The 16,848-nt window shown below is 37.9% G+C and overlaps 1 protein-coding gene across 2 annotated transcripts; it reads right to left on the bottom strand.

Moving 5' to 3' along the window:
- Positions 1-3,683: 3,683 nt before the first annotated feature.
- On the bottom strand, positions 3,684-7,420 carry LOC122413495 (glutathione S-transferase 1-like). 2 transcript variants are annotated; one of them, XM_043423881.1, is made up of 7 exons: positions 7,171-7,419; positions 6,862-7,052; positions 6,497-6,644; positions 6,179-6,237; positions 5,951-6,092; positions 5,293-5,460; positions 3,684-5,180 (listed from the first exon to the last, which is right to left on the bottom strand). In XM_043423881.1, the coding sequence occupies exons 2-7, from the start codon at positions 7,038-7,040 to the stop codon at positions 5,028-5,030; spliced, it is 849 nt and encodes a 282-aa protein (XP_043279816.1). In that variant the 5' UTR covers positions 7,041-7,052; positions 7,171-7,419; the 3' UTR covers positions 3,684-5,027. The 2 variants fall into 2 exon arrangements, with proteins under 2 accessions (XP_043279816.1, XP_043279815.1); XM_043423880.1 differs by having other exon boundaries at positions 6,862-7,420.
- Positions 7,421-16,848: the final 9,428 nt, after the last annotated feature.

The following is a 16,848-nucleotide window of genomic DNA, read 5'->3' as shown; positions in this document are numbered from 1 at the left end:
CGAACGAATGATCCGATTGGCAGAAGTATATAAACGGCATCCCTGCATGCCCTTATTTCTACTACACATGTAATGGCAAATAAGTTCATCTCGAATAAAGAACACCGCCAGTATTCCTTCTTGCTGCGTGTCTCTGTACAGCCTGCTACTTGTGTATCAAACCTCATGTATATTAGATATAAAGTTATTTGTGTGCGCATGTGTGCATGTCACATCAGCGCTCATTCGGATCGCAGCACCCTTAGCGCGTGACGGCCTGCTCATGGGCATGATACGCGGTGAATTTGAAATCGCGTGGTCGGTATGATATTAGATTTGGAAATTATGCAAATTCATGTTACGTAACGTTCGCTAGGGCGAGCTCCAACAGCCCGTAAATGTATAAGAGAGTGTAGTACGGCCTTCGAGTACCACTTCAACCGTACCAATTTTTTCCACGTTTTATTTTCATTTGAATCAAATGTATTCAAGACAGAGATCATTCATTGTTCGTTCTTGTTTGCAAACGCAGGATTAATAAAACAGATATTCATCGCGCGTGTACTATACTTTGAGAATTACCAAAAATTATGAAAATTTATAACGCTTCGAGCGTGAAAAAATCTCTTGAATCGTCTCATCACATAAGTTTTGGTATAATGGATTATCCGATGATAATGGCAAATGGAAGTGAGGAATTCTGAGCCATTTACGCTCTAGCTACCAGGGGACTCGAATAATTTTTTCATTTTACATCTTTGCTTGCATTTGCAGGTTTTCAAGTGCGGGGACAAATCGAGAAAAGTTGCACCGCGAAGAAAACACGCGACAATTTTATTTTTTCGTTACTTTCATCTGGGTATTGAACTGGGTAACTTTTGAAGTGAACATTTTTACAGTGAGAAAATATGTAAAATATATTCTCCATTTGATTAATTTGATTATAAGCGAGAAATATATTTTATGAATGTACGCACATGCGACGGAATATACGATCATATAATTTGTCGAAATTGATATGCTATTAATGATGCGCGATGAGTACATAATAATTAGTCCAAGGGCAATACATACGAACGAGAAAAGAACTGATCATCATCCATCAGGACGTTCCCTATTATCTTGAGATGAGACTCGATACGATATCAGTGAATTTGATCGCGGTTAGGGGAAGGTTCAGGACATTTTGCGAGGCTGTCATCGGAGTTTTATCGAGGGGACAAAAGAACAGAGGGGTTGGTAGAAAAGATAGCGGGCATACAGTTATCCGTCACTGCCGAATATGGCAGAAAGTATTTTTGGTTCATACTTTTTCCTCTGGTCATTGTATTTTGTGCTGTGGCTTTTTCTAAGCTGCGGATAAAGATGGACCACACAATGGAAAAACTGTATAATAAAACGAAGAATTGATATTAAGAATCAAAGTACGAAAATCAAGCGTATAGGCGGGAGCAGAGCAGATCATTTCCTGAAAATATCGTCGCTGCAATAACGCGCTCTTCCACGAATCTAGCTATTCCATGGCAACGCCATTCTGATCAGCGTGTGCTCTTAACGAAGACCTCATGATCCTAAACAGGTATATATGCATATTTACACACGCGCATATACATGACAAGATACCAATATTTTTATATATCTACATCCATTCATGCTTCATACTTGCAGGCATGGCACGAGTCGAATCACTATTTTTGGGGGAAAAATGATCGTGTGCCGTCCGTCCATCTCCGAAGTATTGCCGTATGCGAGCATGGGGAAAAGTTAGAGCTAACATTTATTCGTGCGGAGATCGTCGATACAAGATAGAATATACCCCTTGAAAACTATACGCATCCCGGGAGGGCGGGAGACCGTTGAAGTAAAATGAACATTTTTTTTTCACACTTTGGCACTCAAATTTCATTATTCGACAAAGAGCACTCGTTTCACATTTGTATCATGCAATATTGTGCAAGCTCATGCTGATTTTAAATTGGATCTTACTAGTACTAATAGTAATCTACGAGTGAATTGAATAAATTTTATCGGTAATAATAATGTAGAATGAATATTTTGTGATGTATTCGCGCCTTGTATTCGTATATTTTCTCCTTCATCACAAATAGTCCGAAGAGACGCGTTACGGTGTGCATGTTTATGAAACATCATATCGATACAGTATACTCGAGGCTTAAGAAACTATAGATTTCTGGGATCACGTTAATTCAATAATTCGCAATGTTGAGATGCTTGAAACGTTGTTAGCGTATATACGACGGAGTGGCGCTGCTCCCCCGTGACTATCACCATAACCCGTATATCACCGTAGAGCAATGAGATGAGAGATTATTACGAGAGAATCCCGTACAATTTTCGTACTAATTGATTAGTCCAGTGAAGGATAACTAGCAATTATATAGTTCTCGGAAGGTTATCTAGAATTTCAGTAAAGATATGGTATCCAACATCTCGATGTCGGAGTTGTGAAGCTGATGCTGGCGCTATTATTAACACTCCGCTGAGTCTTCCCTCCGCAATTCACCCCCCACGGACTTACGGCGTCACCACGGGATACCTAGCAAAGATAGAGAGAGAGAGAGAGATAAAAAAAAGAACATGCAATGCCGTACAGATACTGCTAAGGGTAGGAACTTCTGGTGAACATCGTGACCGCGCTCTCGGCAAAATTCCACATTTGATTCTTCAAATTAAGAACGTTGATTAAAAATATTTGATGAGTAGGAAAATTCCATTGAAATCAACGTTAAAAATACTTTAGCGTCGAATCTCACCGAGTCGTTTTCATAAAATTAAAAAATAATACAGTTTTTCTTTCTTTTTTGAGAGTTGTCAAAGTTTCGTTAAAATACCTTTTTCTAAAATAAGTTTTTTGTTGTTTTTTTATTGACAATTGAAAATAACTATGTGCATGCAGTATATCAAAGGTCAAAACCCGCCGCGGTGGACCCATAGCCATTTCGCAATTTTTAGATGTTTTTTCAGTTTCAAAGTTATTGGTTTTCTTCAATGTAGCTGATATTATCGTCACGAATGTCCAGCTCACGACCATTAGAAATTTCTATATAAATGTGTAGAGCATTTCAGTGGGTCGTTTCGGTTCTGTCACGGGCAGCTGCTACGATCGATCTAACGATATATATGAATTTCTCGATGACTACCAATAAGAACAGCAAACCTTCGTTTTCAATGTTGAAAACTGTTTTCTCCGAATCATTGGAACGCGTGAGCAGTATATTGCTCGCGTCTTCATCTTTAAAAGCGACTGTTAAATAAGTATGATGCTATTTTCGATTAAAACGACACGACGATGCCGATGTGAACAACGAGCAATCATGAGTCACGAGTCACGATAGATCGGTCACCCTTGTCAACGGAATTTTGGCAAATGATGCTAACGGGCGAGAACGCCGTATCATATATTACGAATGTTAGAGGATAATTATTGTCTACGAGCAGAACAACGTGGATCAGTAGTGACCCGCTTCCGATGACTAAGCAGGTCATCATCTCGGTGACGTTACGAGAACGATCATCTATACAAGAACAACATCAGCTTAGCTATCGGTTGTGATCATCGACGAGACTTACGTGACAATTTCAAAAAATAATCACTGCAAGACGCTCTATAAATCCGATATTAAATGGCGAAAATCTTTCCATTTGGCAAATGAAAAAGTGGTGAAAAATATCATATAGCCGTATCATTGTCATTTCGTTTTATTTTTTTGTAAATACATACATTTCATACATTTCAATAAAAAAATGTTGAATCTTGTTATTTTATCGTTCGGGATATACATATACATACATTCAAGCGTATGCATGCTTTTATATTATAGTCTAGGTACTAGGTGAAATAATTCACACTTTGTACTGTAAAAGATCGTCCTCCATTCCTATCGATGTAACTGGGTATAATTTTTACTTAACAATTCTGCTCGTGTATATAGGATAATATGGGGCAAAATGGACACATTGCCCCATATTACCCTATAAACGGACACAGTGTCCATTTTGCCCCATAAAGTTGAATTCCGGGGCAAAATGGACTTTCCCGAAACTGAAATTTCCTAAAATGCATAAAATTTTTTTTTCGGTTCTAAATCATGTCCTGATCATAAATCATGGTAAATTGTTGAATTCCACGGTGACACCCGCAAAAAATTCAAGTTTCAGAGCAAAATAGATCTCAAACTATTTTCTCACTATCTATTCCCTTTTTTGACTTATTTTTAAAAACCACAATAGTAATCAAAGTACGAATAAGGAAAAAAGGTTTTTTATTCATTTTTTACAAAAATCGCACTCATAGCTGATATCTTCGTCTTCGACACTTGTACACAAGGTGTGTGCCCATTTTTTGCATGTTACACATAGTAAATCCAATCTTCAGCGGACAACGAATATAACCCTTCGCAAAAAATGCAACAAACGTCTTCAAAAGACGAGGACTTGGCTGTCTTGGTGAGCTTTTTTTTGTCTGCTAAACTGTTACATTTCGAAAAATGTCGATATTTCGATTTTTATGCCTCTTGGAGGCTGTGTCCGTTGTGCCCCGGAAAATTTTTTTGAAGAAATTCCGAAAACTAGGACCATGAATCAATGGTGGGACTCCGATATAGTGCGAACACCAAATATACCCCAACACGATGGACTCAGAATTGATTTTTTGCATACTTCAAAAACATGACAGAAATGGGATATAAGATTTGACTCATTTTTTTTTCATTTACATCCAAGGAATGGAGCCTGAGTGGTCCCATTTCTTTTCCCATATTACCGAGTTGACATTCTATTCGGGAACAGTCGCTTAGAACGTCTGTATTTCGAAAAATGTCGATTTTTCGATTTTTACGTCTCTAAGGTGCCGTGTCCGTTTTGCCCCGAAATTTTTTTTTTACGAAATTCGGGAAACAAGGACTGGGCATCAATTTTGGGACTCAAAAATAGTTGAAAGACCATATGCTCATCAATGAAACTTGCTTAAATCCTTAAGTGTCCATTTTGCCCCATATTACCCTATTTTTGAATAAGTCGTTGAACCTCTATAATTTGCCTTTTGATGTGATCCTCGATCCGATTAATTTATGAAACAAATTGCATCCTGGTGTATTGAGAGTTTTGTATCCTGGTAAAGTCTCTTCACAGCGTTTGAGCCATGCCTGTATATGGGGATATTCGTCGATTGGTAGAACACACTGAAAAGCATATATTTGTTTTATTTTTTAAAAACTCTTTGTTCATGTATCTATTGTAAATGATGAATATGTATTGATACTATTTAATTAGAGTTCGTGGATCCAAACGTACGACAATACTCGAAATTGTTGTAACACAGCTAATGTCGGCAAGAGTATAGGAATCACCGACCAACCACTTTTTTCCATTTAAAAAGTTATTCAAATGCCTGTACGCTTCCTCGAGCAGTTCCAACTTTTCAATAGGAACAGTATCGGTCTTGCCCATGATAAGAGCATACTGAAAAAAGTCAAATGTTTATTTGCAAGAACAAACAGTTCCCAAGTTTATCCCAATATACAATCGAAAATTTATGTATTAGATAAATATGAGTACGCGTTAGCTCTCCATGTCATCTCGAGGTAAATGCGAATTATGTAACACACACTACCCAAGATAGCGTAATTATAATTCAATCATAATTATTGTTATCGTGCCGAAATTTATTCTGAAATTTACTCAAGAAATACAACTTTTGGTGATAGTAACGCGATTTCTTTCTTCGTCGCCCGTATGAAGAAATCATACCTGCGCCACTTCCTGCGCTTTAGGAAGGTCTTTTTACTTAATTGAGCTTATATATCTATTTCGAGCTTATCTTTAATGAAAAATTCCAACAATCATTTCATAAACGGTTTAGAATATAGGCCCCACACGGAGCTTCTATTGTAAGGACATAATGTCTCTGATTTTGCAGGGTTATTAATTCAAATAAATTTGAATGACTTACCGATATAAATCGAAGGCGGCTGAACAGAACCCCAGAATCAAAATGAAGACGTTGATTAACAAGAGCTCGTTGAGCCACGTCTTTTGGATAGAGAGTGTCATTCTTCGCATATTTATCCACGAGATAGCCCATAATCGCGTGACTGAAAAAGTTAAAAAAATGTAAACGACCAACAAATGTGTTAGGAAAATCACAATATCGGCAAGTTTTATACAGTGTGTTACGCACCTGTCCCAAATTATGAATCCATTATCGTTAAGTGTCGGTACAGTATGTTCAGGATTCATCTAACATGTTGAAAAACAAGAAAAATAACTCGTGTTCGTACGGAATTGGTCTTATTATAATTTACATTGTTCGTCAAAATAAGATTCGTCAGTTATTACATTCGTACACAACGAGGACAAGATAACAAGGAAGTACAAGGACTGTTGTGTATTCATACAAAAATTAATGAATATTCGTGTGTTCGATGCATGCGGAATATCGCGTATACATACAAGTCTATTTATAGAGATACCGAGATATATTAAAGAAGATTCCTACCTTTCTGAACTCTTCTGTAAGGTGTTCACCGCGCCGTAAATCGATTCTCCGAACATCGATATTCAGACCCATGGCTTCGGCTGCGAGGAGGATCGATCTACTCGGAGGACTGGCATCGGCTAAATAAACTATCGGTCGTGACATGTCACTGAAAGAATTCGTTTCGGAATCATTACCGCAATAATATTGATGAAAAAAATTTAACTAGCCGCATGAATATTGGAATATGCAAATTTAATCACCCCACATTTATATATATTTTTATTTATAGGCGTTGGTGTAAGTGCGTTGGCGAATAATGTCGCATCGTCGTTGCGAATAGAGCGCGTTGCGTAAACAATTATAATCATGCATTACTGACTTACGAAAAGTTGCGTTTTTGTACGTCGCGATTCCCAAGTAGGCTCGTATGTCGTTGAAGAACGAATGATTTCTGTCGTAACTTGTCGCTGCTCAGCCTCGAGAAATCTCGAAGCAATCGACCACTACCAACACCATTATTACCACAACAACCACTCGTTTGTTCGATCGATAAACTACACATCACACCTGTGAACTTCAATTTGCGCAAACATCTTCCAAACGTTACCATTGCGTATGCCGTTAGGTCTATCGAAAGTGAAAGATGGCAATTCGAGCGATATATATATATATACTATATATAGAAATGTTACCAGGCCTGCTGTTCGAGTTTTACGTGACGGCTAGAGGCCGGCCGTCTTATTATATTGGTGATGCAATTTATCCTCCACAATTTCAATAAAGTGCATTGAAAAAAATGACGGAAGAAAAAAAACGGCAGCTAATATTTTAATCGCTGAATCATGCGCGCATATAGGTATAGAGCGCTATACTGACTTTTATATAATTTTATCCTTATAATTACTTTATCGCGTACTTTGATCCACGAAACGCTACGCCATATATACTGTTTTCTCGACTGGATATCTCGCTACTGTCACCGCGAGATGTCGCTATATGCTTCTCACTATTCTTTCGGTCTCTGTAGTATCAAACGGCCATAAAAAATTTTTTTTTCTCTCCAATTTTTACGAGTATACGTTTTCTAAAATGAGATGCCGAGGAAATAATTAATAATGCGAAGAATATCAATTTGGTGATACAAGTTGAGCACGATTTCGATACGTTTTCAGTATCCGCGCAAGAATAAGAACGTTATTGAGAATTGAGATGATCCGATCGTTGTCGAACACGTGTTCGACGGGTCCGACCGATGGAAACAGAATATATAGAAGCGTGCTCGATAAACGTGCCGATGGATAATCATCCTGGAATGTCGAAGTAATCCCGCAACGAATTATTGGTCCGAAAAATATCTCAAGATGAATATTGTGAAGTAGAAAGAAAGAAAGAAAGAAATATCGTAATTGACTGTATATTTACAAAAGAAATAATTTCGATACGAACGTATACGGCGTGCACGTGCGTACGTTCGGATCGAAGTCTAATCAATCAGTGTGATTGATCGATGGGGGCACACGGTACGCATGCGTCGTACGCGTCGCCGTCGCAATCGAGTGAGAACAATATTATAAATTGCTTCAAAATTCGCGTAGTCCGGGAATCAGCGCGACGCAAAAAGCATTGCAGCGGCAAACGATATCCCAAATCACACTCTCGCCGAAGCTTCGCTAATTCCTGAACAATAATTGTCTGCTTTTACTTGCGAGTTATTCTTGATATCGTTGACGGATCATATACATGAATTTCATTTATTCTAGAATTATTTTTTCGCTCAGATTTCTTATATAGTTACGGTAGATGTCACTGGACTTGATACCACAAAAGAATAAAAAATATTGATATTATATTGACTTATTTTTAAGCTTGGCGTCGAGCCGCTGGCACGGCTCTCCATATCTGGAACGGTGAATTCTTCAAGAAATGTATTGCCTCGGCTGTTGCTGACTTTGTTACGTATAGCCGGCGCAAGTATCGAGTTGGTAAAACCATCGATAACGACGAATATGTGTTTGTAACTCTTTCTCACAGAACCCAATGGGGATCCTTTCATGATTGCGTCGAGAAACGAGAACGAAAAAAACATTCCTTTTTCTTTCTCTTACTTATCAGCCAGCACAAGCACAATTCACACAATTGTGTTTGAGTTTTGTTATGCTTTTCTAGCAAATTTATTATTTCTTATCATTATATATAATGCTGCGTAGATTTTTGAAATGGAAAAATTTGTCTGCTTCCCGCTTATCCTTGATTTTATTGACTTTTGACAGAGATATTTGCTACTTGCCAGAGCAACATTATTTTTTTTAAGCTTCTGTATTTCCGGGGTTTTGTATTGAGAGTGGAATTATATTTTTGACGAGCGAGTAAATGTATTCGATTCGAAGATTTGTACCCCGCACATCGGCGTGCTGTTTTTTTTTTTTTACTCAAGTTCGCACCGAGCAAAGTATAAAATAGAAAAATAATAATATCATCGATCATTAAGAATGTTTTATATATAGAGCTAGGATTGTTCGAGGGCGCGAAGATGTAGAATTAATCCGAGGTTTGTTTAGGGTTTGAACGGAAAAGTATATAGTTTAGGAATGGACTCTCGGGCGATGAGGAGAGGAGCACCGCCGGCGAAGCTCGAGATGATTGAACGTTGGATGGCGGGGTCGATCAGCGATCCGCAGGCGTCGTATCGCAATCAATTTAATTAAGATATGTCGACGCCACATACTGTAAGGGGCAGTAGCAGGGGATTTCTCGACGTGAATGGCGATTTAGTATAACGGCATTGGTCAAGGTGGATAGCGAGGGTCCCGGATCCATCAACAATTACCGGAGGATTGCGTCGGGTTGTCCATATAGTAGGGATGTATATGGGGGAGAGCATCGCGGGTGTTCCATCACTCTGACGCCTTGCCAACGAAAACCATCCTCACTCGCTGGCACTAGCGTCAGACCTTGAGTGTACTTTTCTTCGATACGCACTTTTCCTGCTTGTACGGATCCCGACGATCATGCTGCGTACGCTAAAAACAGCTTACCGACGAGAGAGGATCAAGAGCACTTCGGGTGGTCGACTTATTGCCATCGAGACTCGAACACACGTTCAACGCGACGGGATGCCCATACCGATGGATTTTTCTTATTGGATCTTCATTTTTTACCTACCGATAGAACGCGAAAAGTTCTTCGTAATGAAGAAAAAGTGTTACAGCAGGCTTAAATGGCTTTTCGATTTACAATGGTGCTGGAATTCGATCGAGCCACTCTGAGTACTATTCTGAATTAGCGCGTTTCAACGTATTCAAGTTTTTTTTTTCCCATCTTTTTTTCTCGTAATGCAACATACGAGTTTTTTTCTTTCAAACTTGGAGAAAGTTATGCATCGACAATCGACATCGAGCAATCGTTGGTTACTATGATGTTAATTTTAATCACGCTTAACTCAAAAATGAGGGAGATTTTGTCAGAAAAATTTCAAAGCCCTGATAATCACCGAGATTGCTCGCGTTCGAACTGATGAAAACTCATTTCCGTCCAGAGGACTGAATTAGTTTCTGGCTAAGTTTGATACGGTAAACAAGGGTGAGAACGACACTATATATAAATATACGCGTACATACCGCGTCCCTTTCTCCTGGCTGTACTCGAAGTTTCAGCAACGACCGATACGAAGCACGGATGCATGGACGATCTTTCCCTCAACTTGGGGAATAACCTACCTCCCGACTTGATTGATGTAAGAGCACGATGGCTAAGCATCGTGAACATTTTTTTAGGGCCCACCTCTACTCTTCCGATCCAGTATAATCTCGGATGATCATTATTTTTCTATCATTCTGATTCTATGCTAAAAATATAATTATAGGGGTAAAAAATTTCAAAGTCTATGAGTATTGTTCAACGAAACATATTTTTGTTTTTCACTCTTTAAATAACAAAATCATATGCGCAATTCATAAATAGCCCAAATACAGTTATGGGACAAAAAAAAAGTACATCCGCGGTAACGGTACTATATAGTATACGGATGTGAGATTACACAATATTAATGAAAAAAGAAAAAAGAAATAAATAACAAGAGTTTGTGACAAATTAGTGATCATTATAAAAACCGATGATTGTAAACTAATCAGTTGGAGCTTCATCGCCTCCGCGGCTGCAAGGAGGTATTCGACCAATCTCGTTTTGAATAGGACTAATGACGGCGCCAATGTGACTAGAATTCGTAATGGGAGTTCTAAAAATACATTGCAGGCTGACAGAATGAATGAAATACTTAGAGATGATGTTCGTTACCGTGGTATATATAATGGAACACCTCCTGTATATTCGAAGCGCGTGTACCTATACGGCGAAGGGGGGAATTCGCAGTAGAAAATAACTCCGATAGGTAAGATGGCACAGTGTTTCTAAGCACTTTAAATGTCATGATGCCCGTGAAATATAATCTTCTCGATCCGAGCGTTAACCATTCCGGACGTCGTGGATACGGAGTAATACACATACACACGCACACGCATACACATATGTTTCTGAATGAAGGATGAATCTCATGACATAGTGAACCAGACTTTAGAGTATAATGAATTTATTCGTGCGGCCGCCCGTTGAGTCACGTTATACTATATGCAGCAAATATAGAGCAGCCGTAGGACGAAGAGCCTTATCAAAAAGTCCACACGATTATGAGGTATATTCTTACGGTACTTTAGCCTTTACAGTGCATGGTTGAATTAAGTAGAAGTATATATGTGGGATATGTGCTTGCACCGTGAAAGATTTGACGCAATGACCGCTCCCAAATTCATTGCTCGTCGCTCGATACAAGACAGGACGCAGTTTCGTCGATCATTGGATATTCGGAAGGAAGTAGTACTCGATACGATTTACTAATACTCCACTACCAAGAACAATAGCTTTTGATTTACTCGGTTTTTATTCTGATTTATTCTGTTTTTAGCCGTTATAAAACGACTTAATTATTTATCAATTTAATTATGTATCGACTGTATAGAAGTGTTTCGTCGAAACTAGAGACTTAATTTCCAAGTTTTCTAAATCATTGAATTATTATTGGTATGGATTAGTATAATACGAAGACGATGTCCCGTAATAATGTGAATGGCCTAGAGCTGCTTAGTTTACGATGAACATGATAGATTGACGGTAATCGTTCGAGGCATGACGCACGGTTATCGAAGTGAATAAGCCCCTTGCATTGTTCGGCAGTTCGTCTTTGAGCGTAAATATTGAGATACTGGGAGCGGCTCCCTCCAACGCACATTATCCTCCATGCCTTTGTCATCCTAAATTTGTCAAGAAATATATATTTTCGTGTTTGTCTTCCACTCTATTACACAATTATGAGAAATTGGGTAAAATTGAAAGGCACTCGCACGTATATCGTATGGTGAAACGATATTGTGGTGTGGTATCTTTGTAAGATTACAAAAATCGATCGATTTTGCGCGTATCAGTAGAAATGTCATGTCTATTTTCAACTATACTGTTCGAAATTTTTCTTACGAATAGAGCGAGTGACATTGTTCAGAGGCAGTTTATTAATTAATTCTCGAATCTCTTAATCGTATCGCTGAAATTTCTATTCAAGCGTTACGTTATATATTTATATCTTTTCAGAAAAAATATCGCGTTGATTCGGAAAAACTTGAAATTTTGTTGTGATCGAGAATCAATCATTTACAAACAGACTCGAAGAATCCGTTGCGATCGGTCGTACTTGTTTGGAAAATCAGGGAGAGACGTCAATTCGAACGCCATATGGCTCAACTTATATTGTTTCTTATCATCGGTATACTTGCAAACAAAGCCAGATGTTGGTTTTTTTTTTCGTTTCAGGTGTCGTTGCTGGCTCGCAGCGGGAGTACAGATTCGATATTTCGCTGTTCATGAGAGGCGGGCATTGACGCTTCCATGTTTAACAAAACAGTGAAAAAACTTTAGATCAATTATATAATTCAGAATATACGATATTATGTTAGTAAGTGTTGGCGGGTAGGGTTTTTTTTTGATGTCACTTATATTTTCTCCGTGAGCCCGCATCTTTGAATTTTCTTTCAATTTTTTTCATAAAACTCGTTGGATCCTGATAATACTGGAAAACCTGATGAACGGAATATCTAGAGTAATCTTTAAACTTTCATATCACGCATTTCGAGAATCACAATTTTTTCACATTTTTTTACGTCTAGAGTAAACAAAGTATTATTTCTAAAAAAAAAGATGAAGATTTGAAAATATTGCAATCTCATATATAGTTTACTGATTCGAATTTGAAAAAGCATACCAGGAGCTTTCGTTTCGTTTTTGAAAACCACTTGCCTTTTTTTCGCAGAATTATATAACCCTCTAAGTTATGTCACTCTCTTTGCGACAAAAAAAAGAGTTATTCAACTTTGAAAGTTATGCAACTCCGCGACAAAAAAATTGAAGGATGATTTTTTAAAAACAAAATCAAAGCATTTGGTATTCCTTCGAGGATTACATTATAGTAAATTTCGGGATCGAACTGGTATTTTCAAAATTTAGCAGGGTATAGAAGAATCAAATTTTATCAGAATGTGGTAAAGTGCCGAGAACACGTGGATGCGTCAATGGATTTAACATGGAGGGTGATATTTATAGGGTACGATCGTCAAAAACATCACATTATACTTTAGGTAAGCAAATTTGCTAATGAAAAGAGCCTGGAGACAACAATAGCTCCGCTCGGCTAACGTAAGCATATCTTTATGGCAACAAACAAAACTTACAAGCGGTGCTACTAATGCATTTACAGTCGTTATTAATTTGAACGGTTTCATGGCTGTGGGGCGACATGATGAATGAGCCTATGTCGAGAGAATAATGGATTTCAAGAGTATAATTATTGGATGCTCGCCGGCTTACGTACCGTCGTTTTCGTAAATCAATGTGATTCCTTCTTATTGAATATTTATGGGTGTTCCCATTTGCTAGAATCTCTCAAATTATATCCCCCGATATATGAACATTAGCAGTATGCGATTATGTAATATGCGGCTTCAAAATGGCATCAAACATCAGGCTTATATTTCTTTATTTCGAGTCGCTAATAATTATATACCTAAGTGTATTAATATTTCATGAACAAATAATTTTTCCAAAATTGAAGTCTTGTTATGAATTTTTTTAACATCATACTAACGGTTTCCCATTTTTTTTTTCAATTTTCGTGACAAAACAAATAGTATCAATTTTTTAGTATTCAAATCGATCTCTTATGAGAAACTAACGTTTCAACTTAGGTATACGACACATGGAAAATCATTTTTTCATATTAGGATGTTCAAACGGAGCTGGAAAAAAGAAATTCGTTCATCATGTTCTTTTCGGTGTTGCACATATACCTATATATAGTTCAGGACTATTTGTATCGATTCAATTTTGAAGCGTTCTCACTATAACCGTCAAGTGGTGCCATCAACCGGTAGCCGCATGCAATGGCGAGTCAACCTTTATTGATACATTATCTACCGGTGGGACAAGAGATTACGTTGATTTCACAATCTTGGCTGACGCGCTGTGAATGTAAAAAAAAAAATCACAATAGCTCTAAATTTTTTAATATCCCATTCCTCATCATTAATAATGAGCAGTACTCCATCCACAAATTATTCGGGTAGTGTCGTATAGGTTTCAACCTCTTGAAAATAATAAAAAAGGTCGTAATATATAGTTGATTCAACGATATCTCACCCTTCCCCCCCCCCCCCCCCCATTCATTCACACGCAGTCACGAATCACGACACGTATTATCGGCAATAACATGAACACTACTATTGTGTGTCCAGGTTTTCCATGAAAATTGGTTTTCATGATTAATTTTCTGATTCGAGGATCGACGATATCGCCGAACTTGTGTATATATAGTTAAATTCGAATTTTGTATAAAAACGTTTTCGCCTTCTATAGAATTTTCAGGAAGCAACAATGCAAAGTAACATTTGAATTCGATTAATAAATTCAGATTCATGAATTAATCAATTCATGTTATATATACTAGATGAAAATGTGATGATCGCAGATAAAAAGCCGAAATACAAAAATGGGACTCGGGCATCACCGGCGTGCGCGTGACACGTGACGATGATCGGAGACCGGAAAAAAACATCGTTAAGTCTGAACGGAGAATTGAGGCGATGTTAAGAAAGGAAGAGATTCTGACTGGGTATAAGTAGCCAGAATAAGAGATGGAAGATGCACATAAAAGGAAGGGAAGTAACGGCACGGGGCGCCGAACACTCAACGAGGTTTTTTCGTCGTCGTACTCGGGCGACTTACGGTGTTGCGGATACGTCGGCGAGAGGACCAAGTCGCTGTTCGCGGCCTGTTCGACTAAGGCCAACATACTGATGTTTTTCCTCAGTGCCAATCTGCCGGTCTCTCGTTCAACATTTATAACTACATATCGCCGCTCCTCATCATATTTTTCGCCGCGTAGCAAAAGTTTGGACAAATATGTGAAATCGTTCATTATCGTTGTTTCTTATTTTTCTTCCACGACTCAAAATTTATAGTTGAGCAGTCGTTATGCGAACGTACATGGACAACCGGTTGATCGATGATCGTTTATTGGAATTATTCGTTGCGACGCTCGCGTGAATAAATACGAGGAATCGTTTTATCGTCAAAAGACTGTTGAGTGATATTTCATTCTTCGAAAAAGACTGGGTACAAATTTCTCATCAATAATATTAACACGCTATAGTGGTTTTTTTTTCGATTTGGTCCTAATGCATTTTAATGAGTACGAAAAGTAAAAGGAGAACCCAATGGGGAAGTGACTAACAAAACTCTCTTAATAAAAATCGTCTCTCGTATACTTAAACAAGCAAGCAGCATAGCGATTATATTTGAAATTCTTTTTACAGTTTGAGCTTTTATTCGATTGTATTTTATAACAGCGAGTGATTCGATACTGTCGATAGACGCGTTATCATTATCTCACATGACAGTTGGAATGACTGGTGTTGTTTCAATATAGATCAGTTAGTCGTATCCCTCTGTTCATAAATCAAAATAAAAGTTGAGCAAACTCGTGGCGGCGAATTCGCACAGAGCTGCTCACGGTCATAATCGTGATATAACCATAGCCGCAGAATACAAGAACTCGTCAAACTGGCCTTGCGTCATCTTATCTTTTTTATCGGGTTATTTTTGTTATACAGAAAAAGTCAAAGTAAAAATATCAAAGTGATTTCGTGTATCCATTGATCTGTAAAAAGAATTCTTCGCAATCCCGAATAATAAAATAACGAGTTTAGAAATTTCCGAACCGAGCAATGTTGCATTTTTGCTAAGAAAGCAAAAATCTCGAATCTCGGATCTCAATTTCGTGTAGCGAGCTCTCTAATTTTCATTTTGTCTCGGCTATTTTGACAGACCATGTAAGTATTAACGACGTTGTATATAATCTTAAAATCGATCTATGTAAATATCGGGTACACTTATGGAAAATATTTTTTATCGCGCTTCTCGTCTACGAGCAATTATAGTAATCATTCTCGTACGCAGTGCGTGACTTGCCCGACGACTGTGAATAATAACTCCACGTGTCGCTACTCTAGTCAGCACTCATTCAAATGAAATTAGACGAAAGATTGTAGATTATATATATATATATATATATATAGCGTGACGTATCGTCGGTAGTATCGTCGTGTGCATACACATTGCTCGCTCCACGCTCCCTCATTAATTGACTGTTCATTACAAGTATTTCTCATCTGCGGAAGCTTTTGAAATAAGCTATATAGAAGAACGGCTTATCTTTTGGCCTCTTCGGTACTTCAATTTCTATTCAAGATTCAAAAATTAATTTGTCGGCGGGCGCTGATGGTGTTTTAGGTGCAATTTCCTCTATTGATACGCACTGAAATCAGTTTTTACTTGTGAGAAAACATTTGATAAAATCATATTTATACAGGATGGGTAAAAAGTGTCAGGAGATTTCTTTTTGTTTTCATCTGTAAAAAAAAAGGAGAGTGTACGTCGGTCGAAGCTTTGTATGCAAATTATATGAATAAAGAAGTTTGAATTTGTGTGTGAGCTCAATTGTTTAGTTCTATGAGCGTGTGGTTTTCTTTCCACATGTATCTATATGGTGTTGAAAATAATAAGTGAAGAAACGGTCTAGCCACATTCCCATCAAAATACAACGATCTTCGCGTATCGCTTCTTCTACACATTTTATACCGCTCCGAATATTTACTAATTAATTTGCCAAGGTTCGCCAAATTTGAGCTTCTATTTCAATACCTATATAGAATTAGGGAATGATGGCGGGCAAAGCAGACTCTAAAGGAACGACCTCCGAAAAACATGAGAAATAA

This window comes from Venturia canescens, chromosome 7, assembly GCF_019457755.1.
Source record: "Venturia canescens isolate UGA chromosome 7, ASM1945775v1, whole genome shotgun sequence".
NCBI classification, from domain to species: Eukaryota; Metazoa; Arthropoda; class Insecta; order Hymenoptera; family Ichneumonidae; genus Venturia; species Venturia canescens.
Note: the sequence above shows the minus strand (reverse complement) of the source record. Positions and strands in the feature narration are given on the sequence as shown.

Coding starts and splice junctions, on each gene's coding strand:
- LOC122413495 (XM_043423880.1), bottom strand. CDS start 7,088: ATGGTAACGTTTGGAAGATGTTTGCGCAAATTGAAGTTCACAGGTGTG. Junction 6,093..6,178: donor GGATTCATAATTTGGGACAG/GTGCGTAACACA, acceptor TAACTTTTTCAG/TCACGCGATTATGGGCTATC. Junction 5,461..5,950: donor GCCGCCTTCGATTTATATCG/GTAAGTCATTCA, acceptor GACTTTTTTCAG/TATGCTCTTATCATGGGCAA.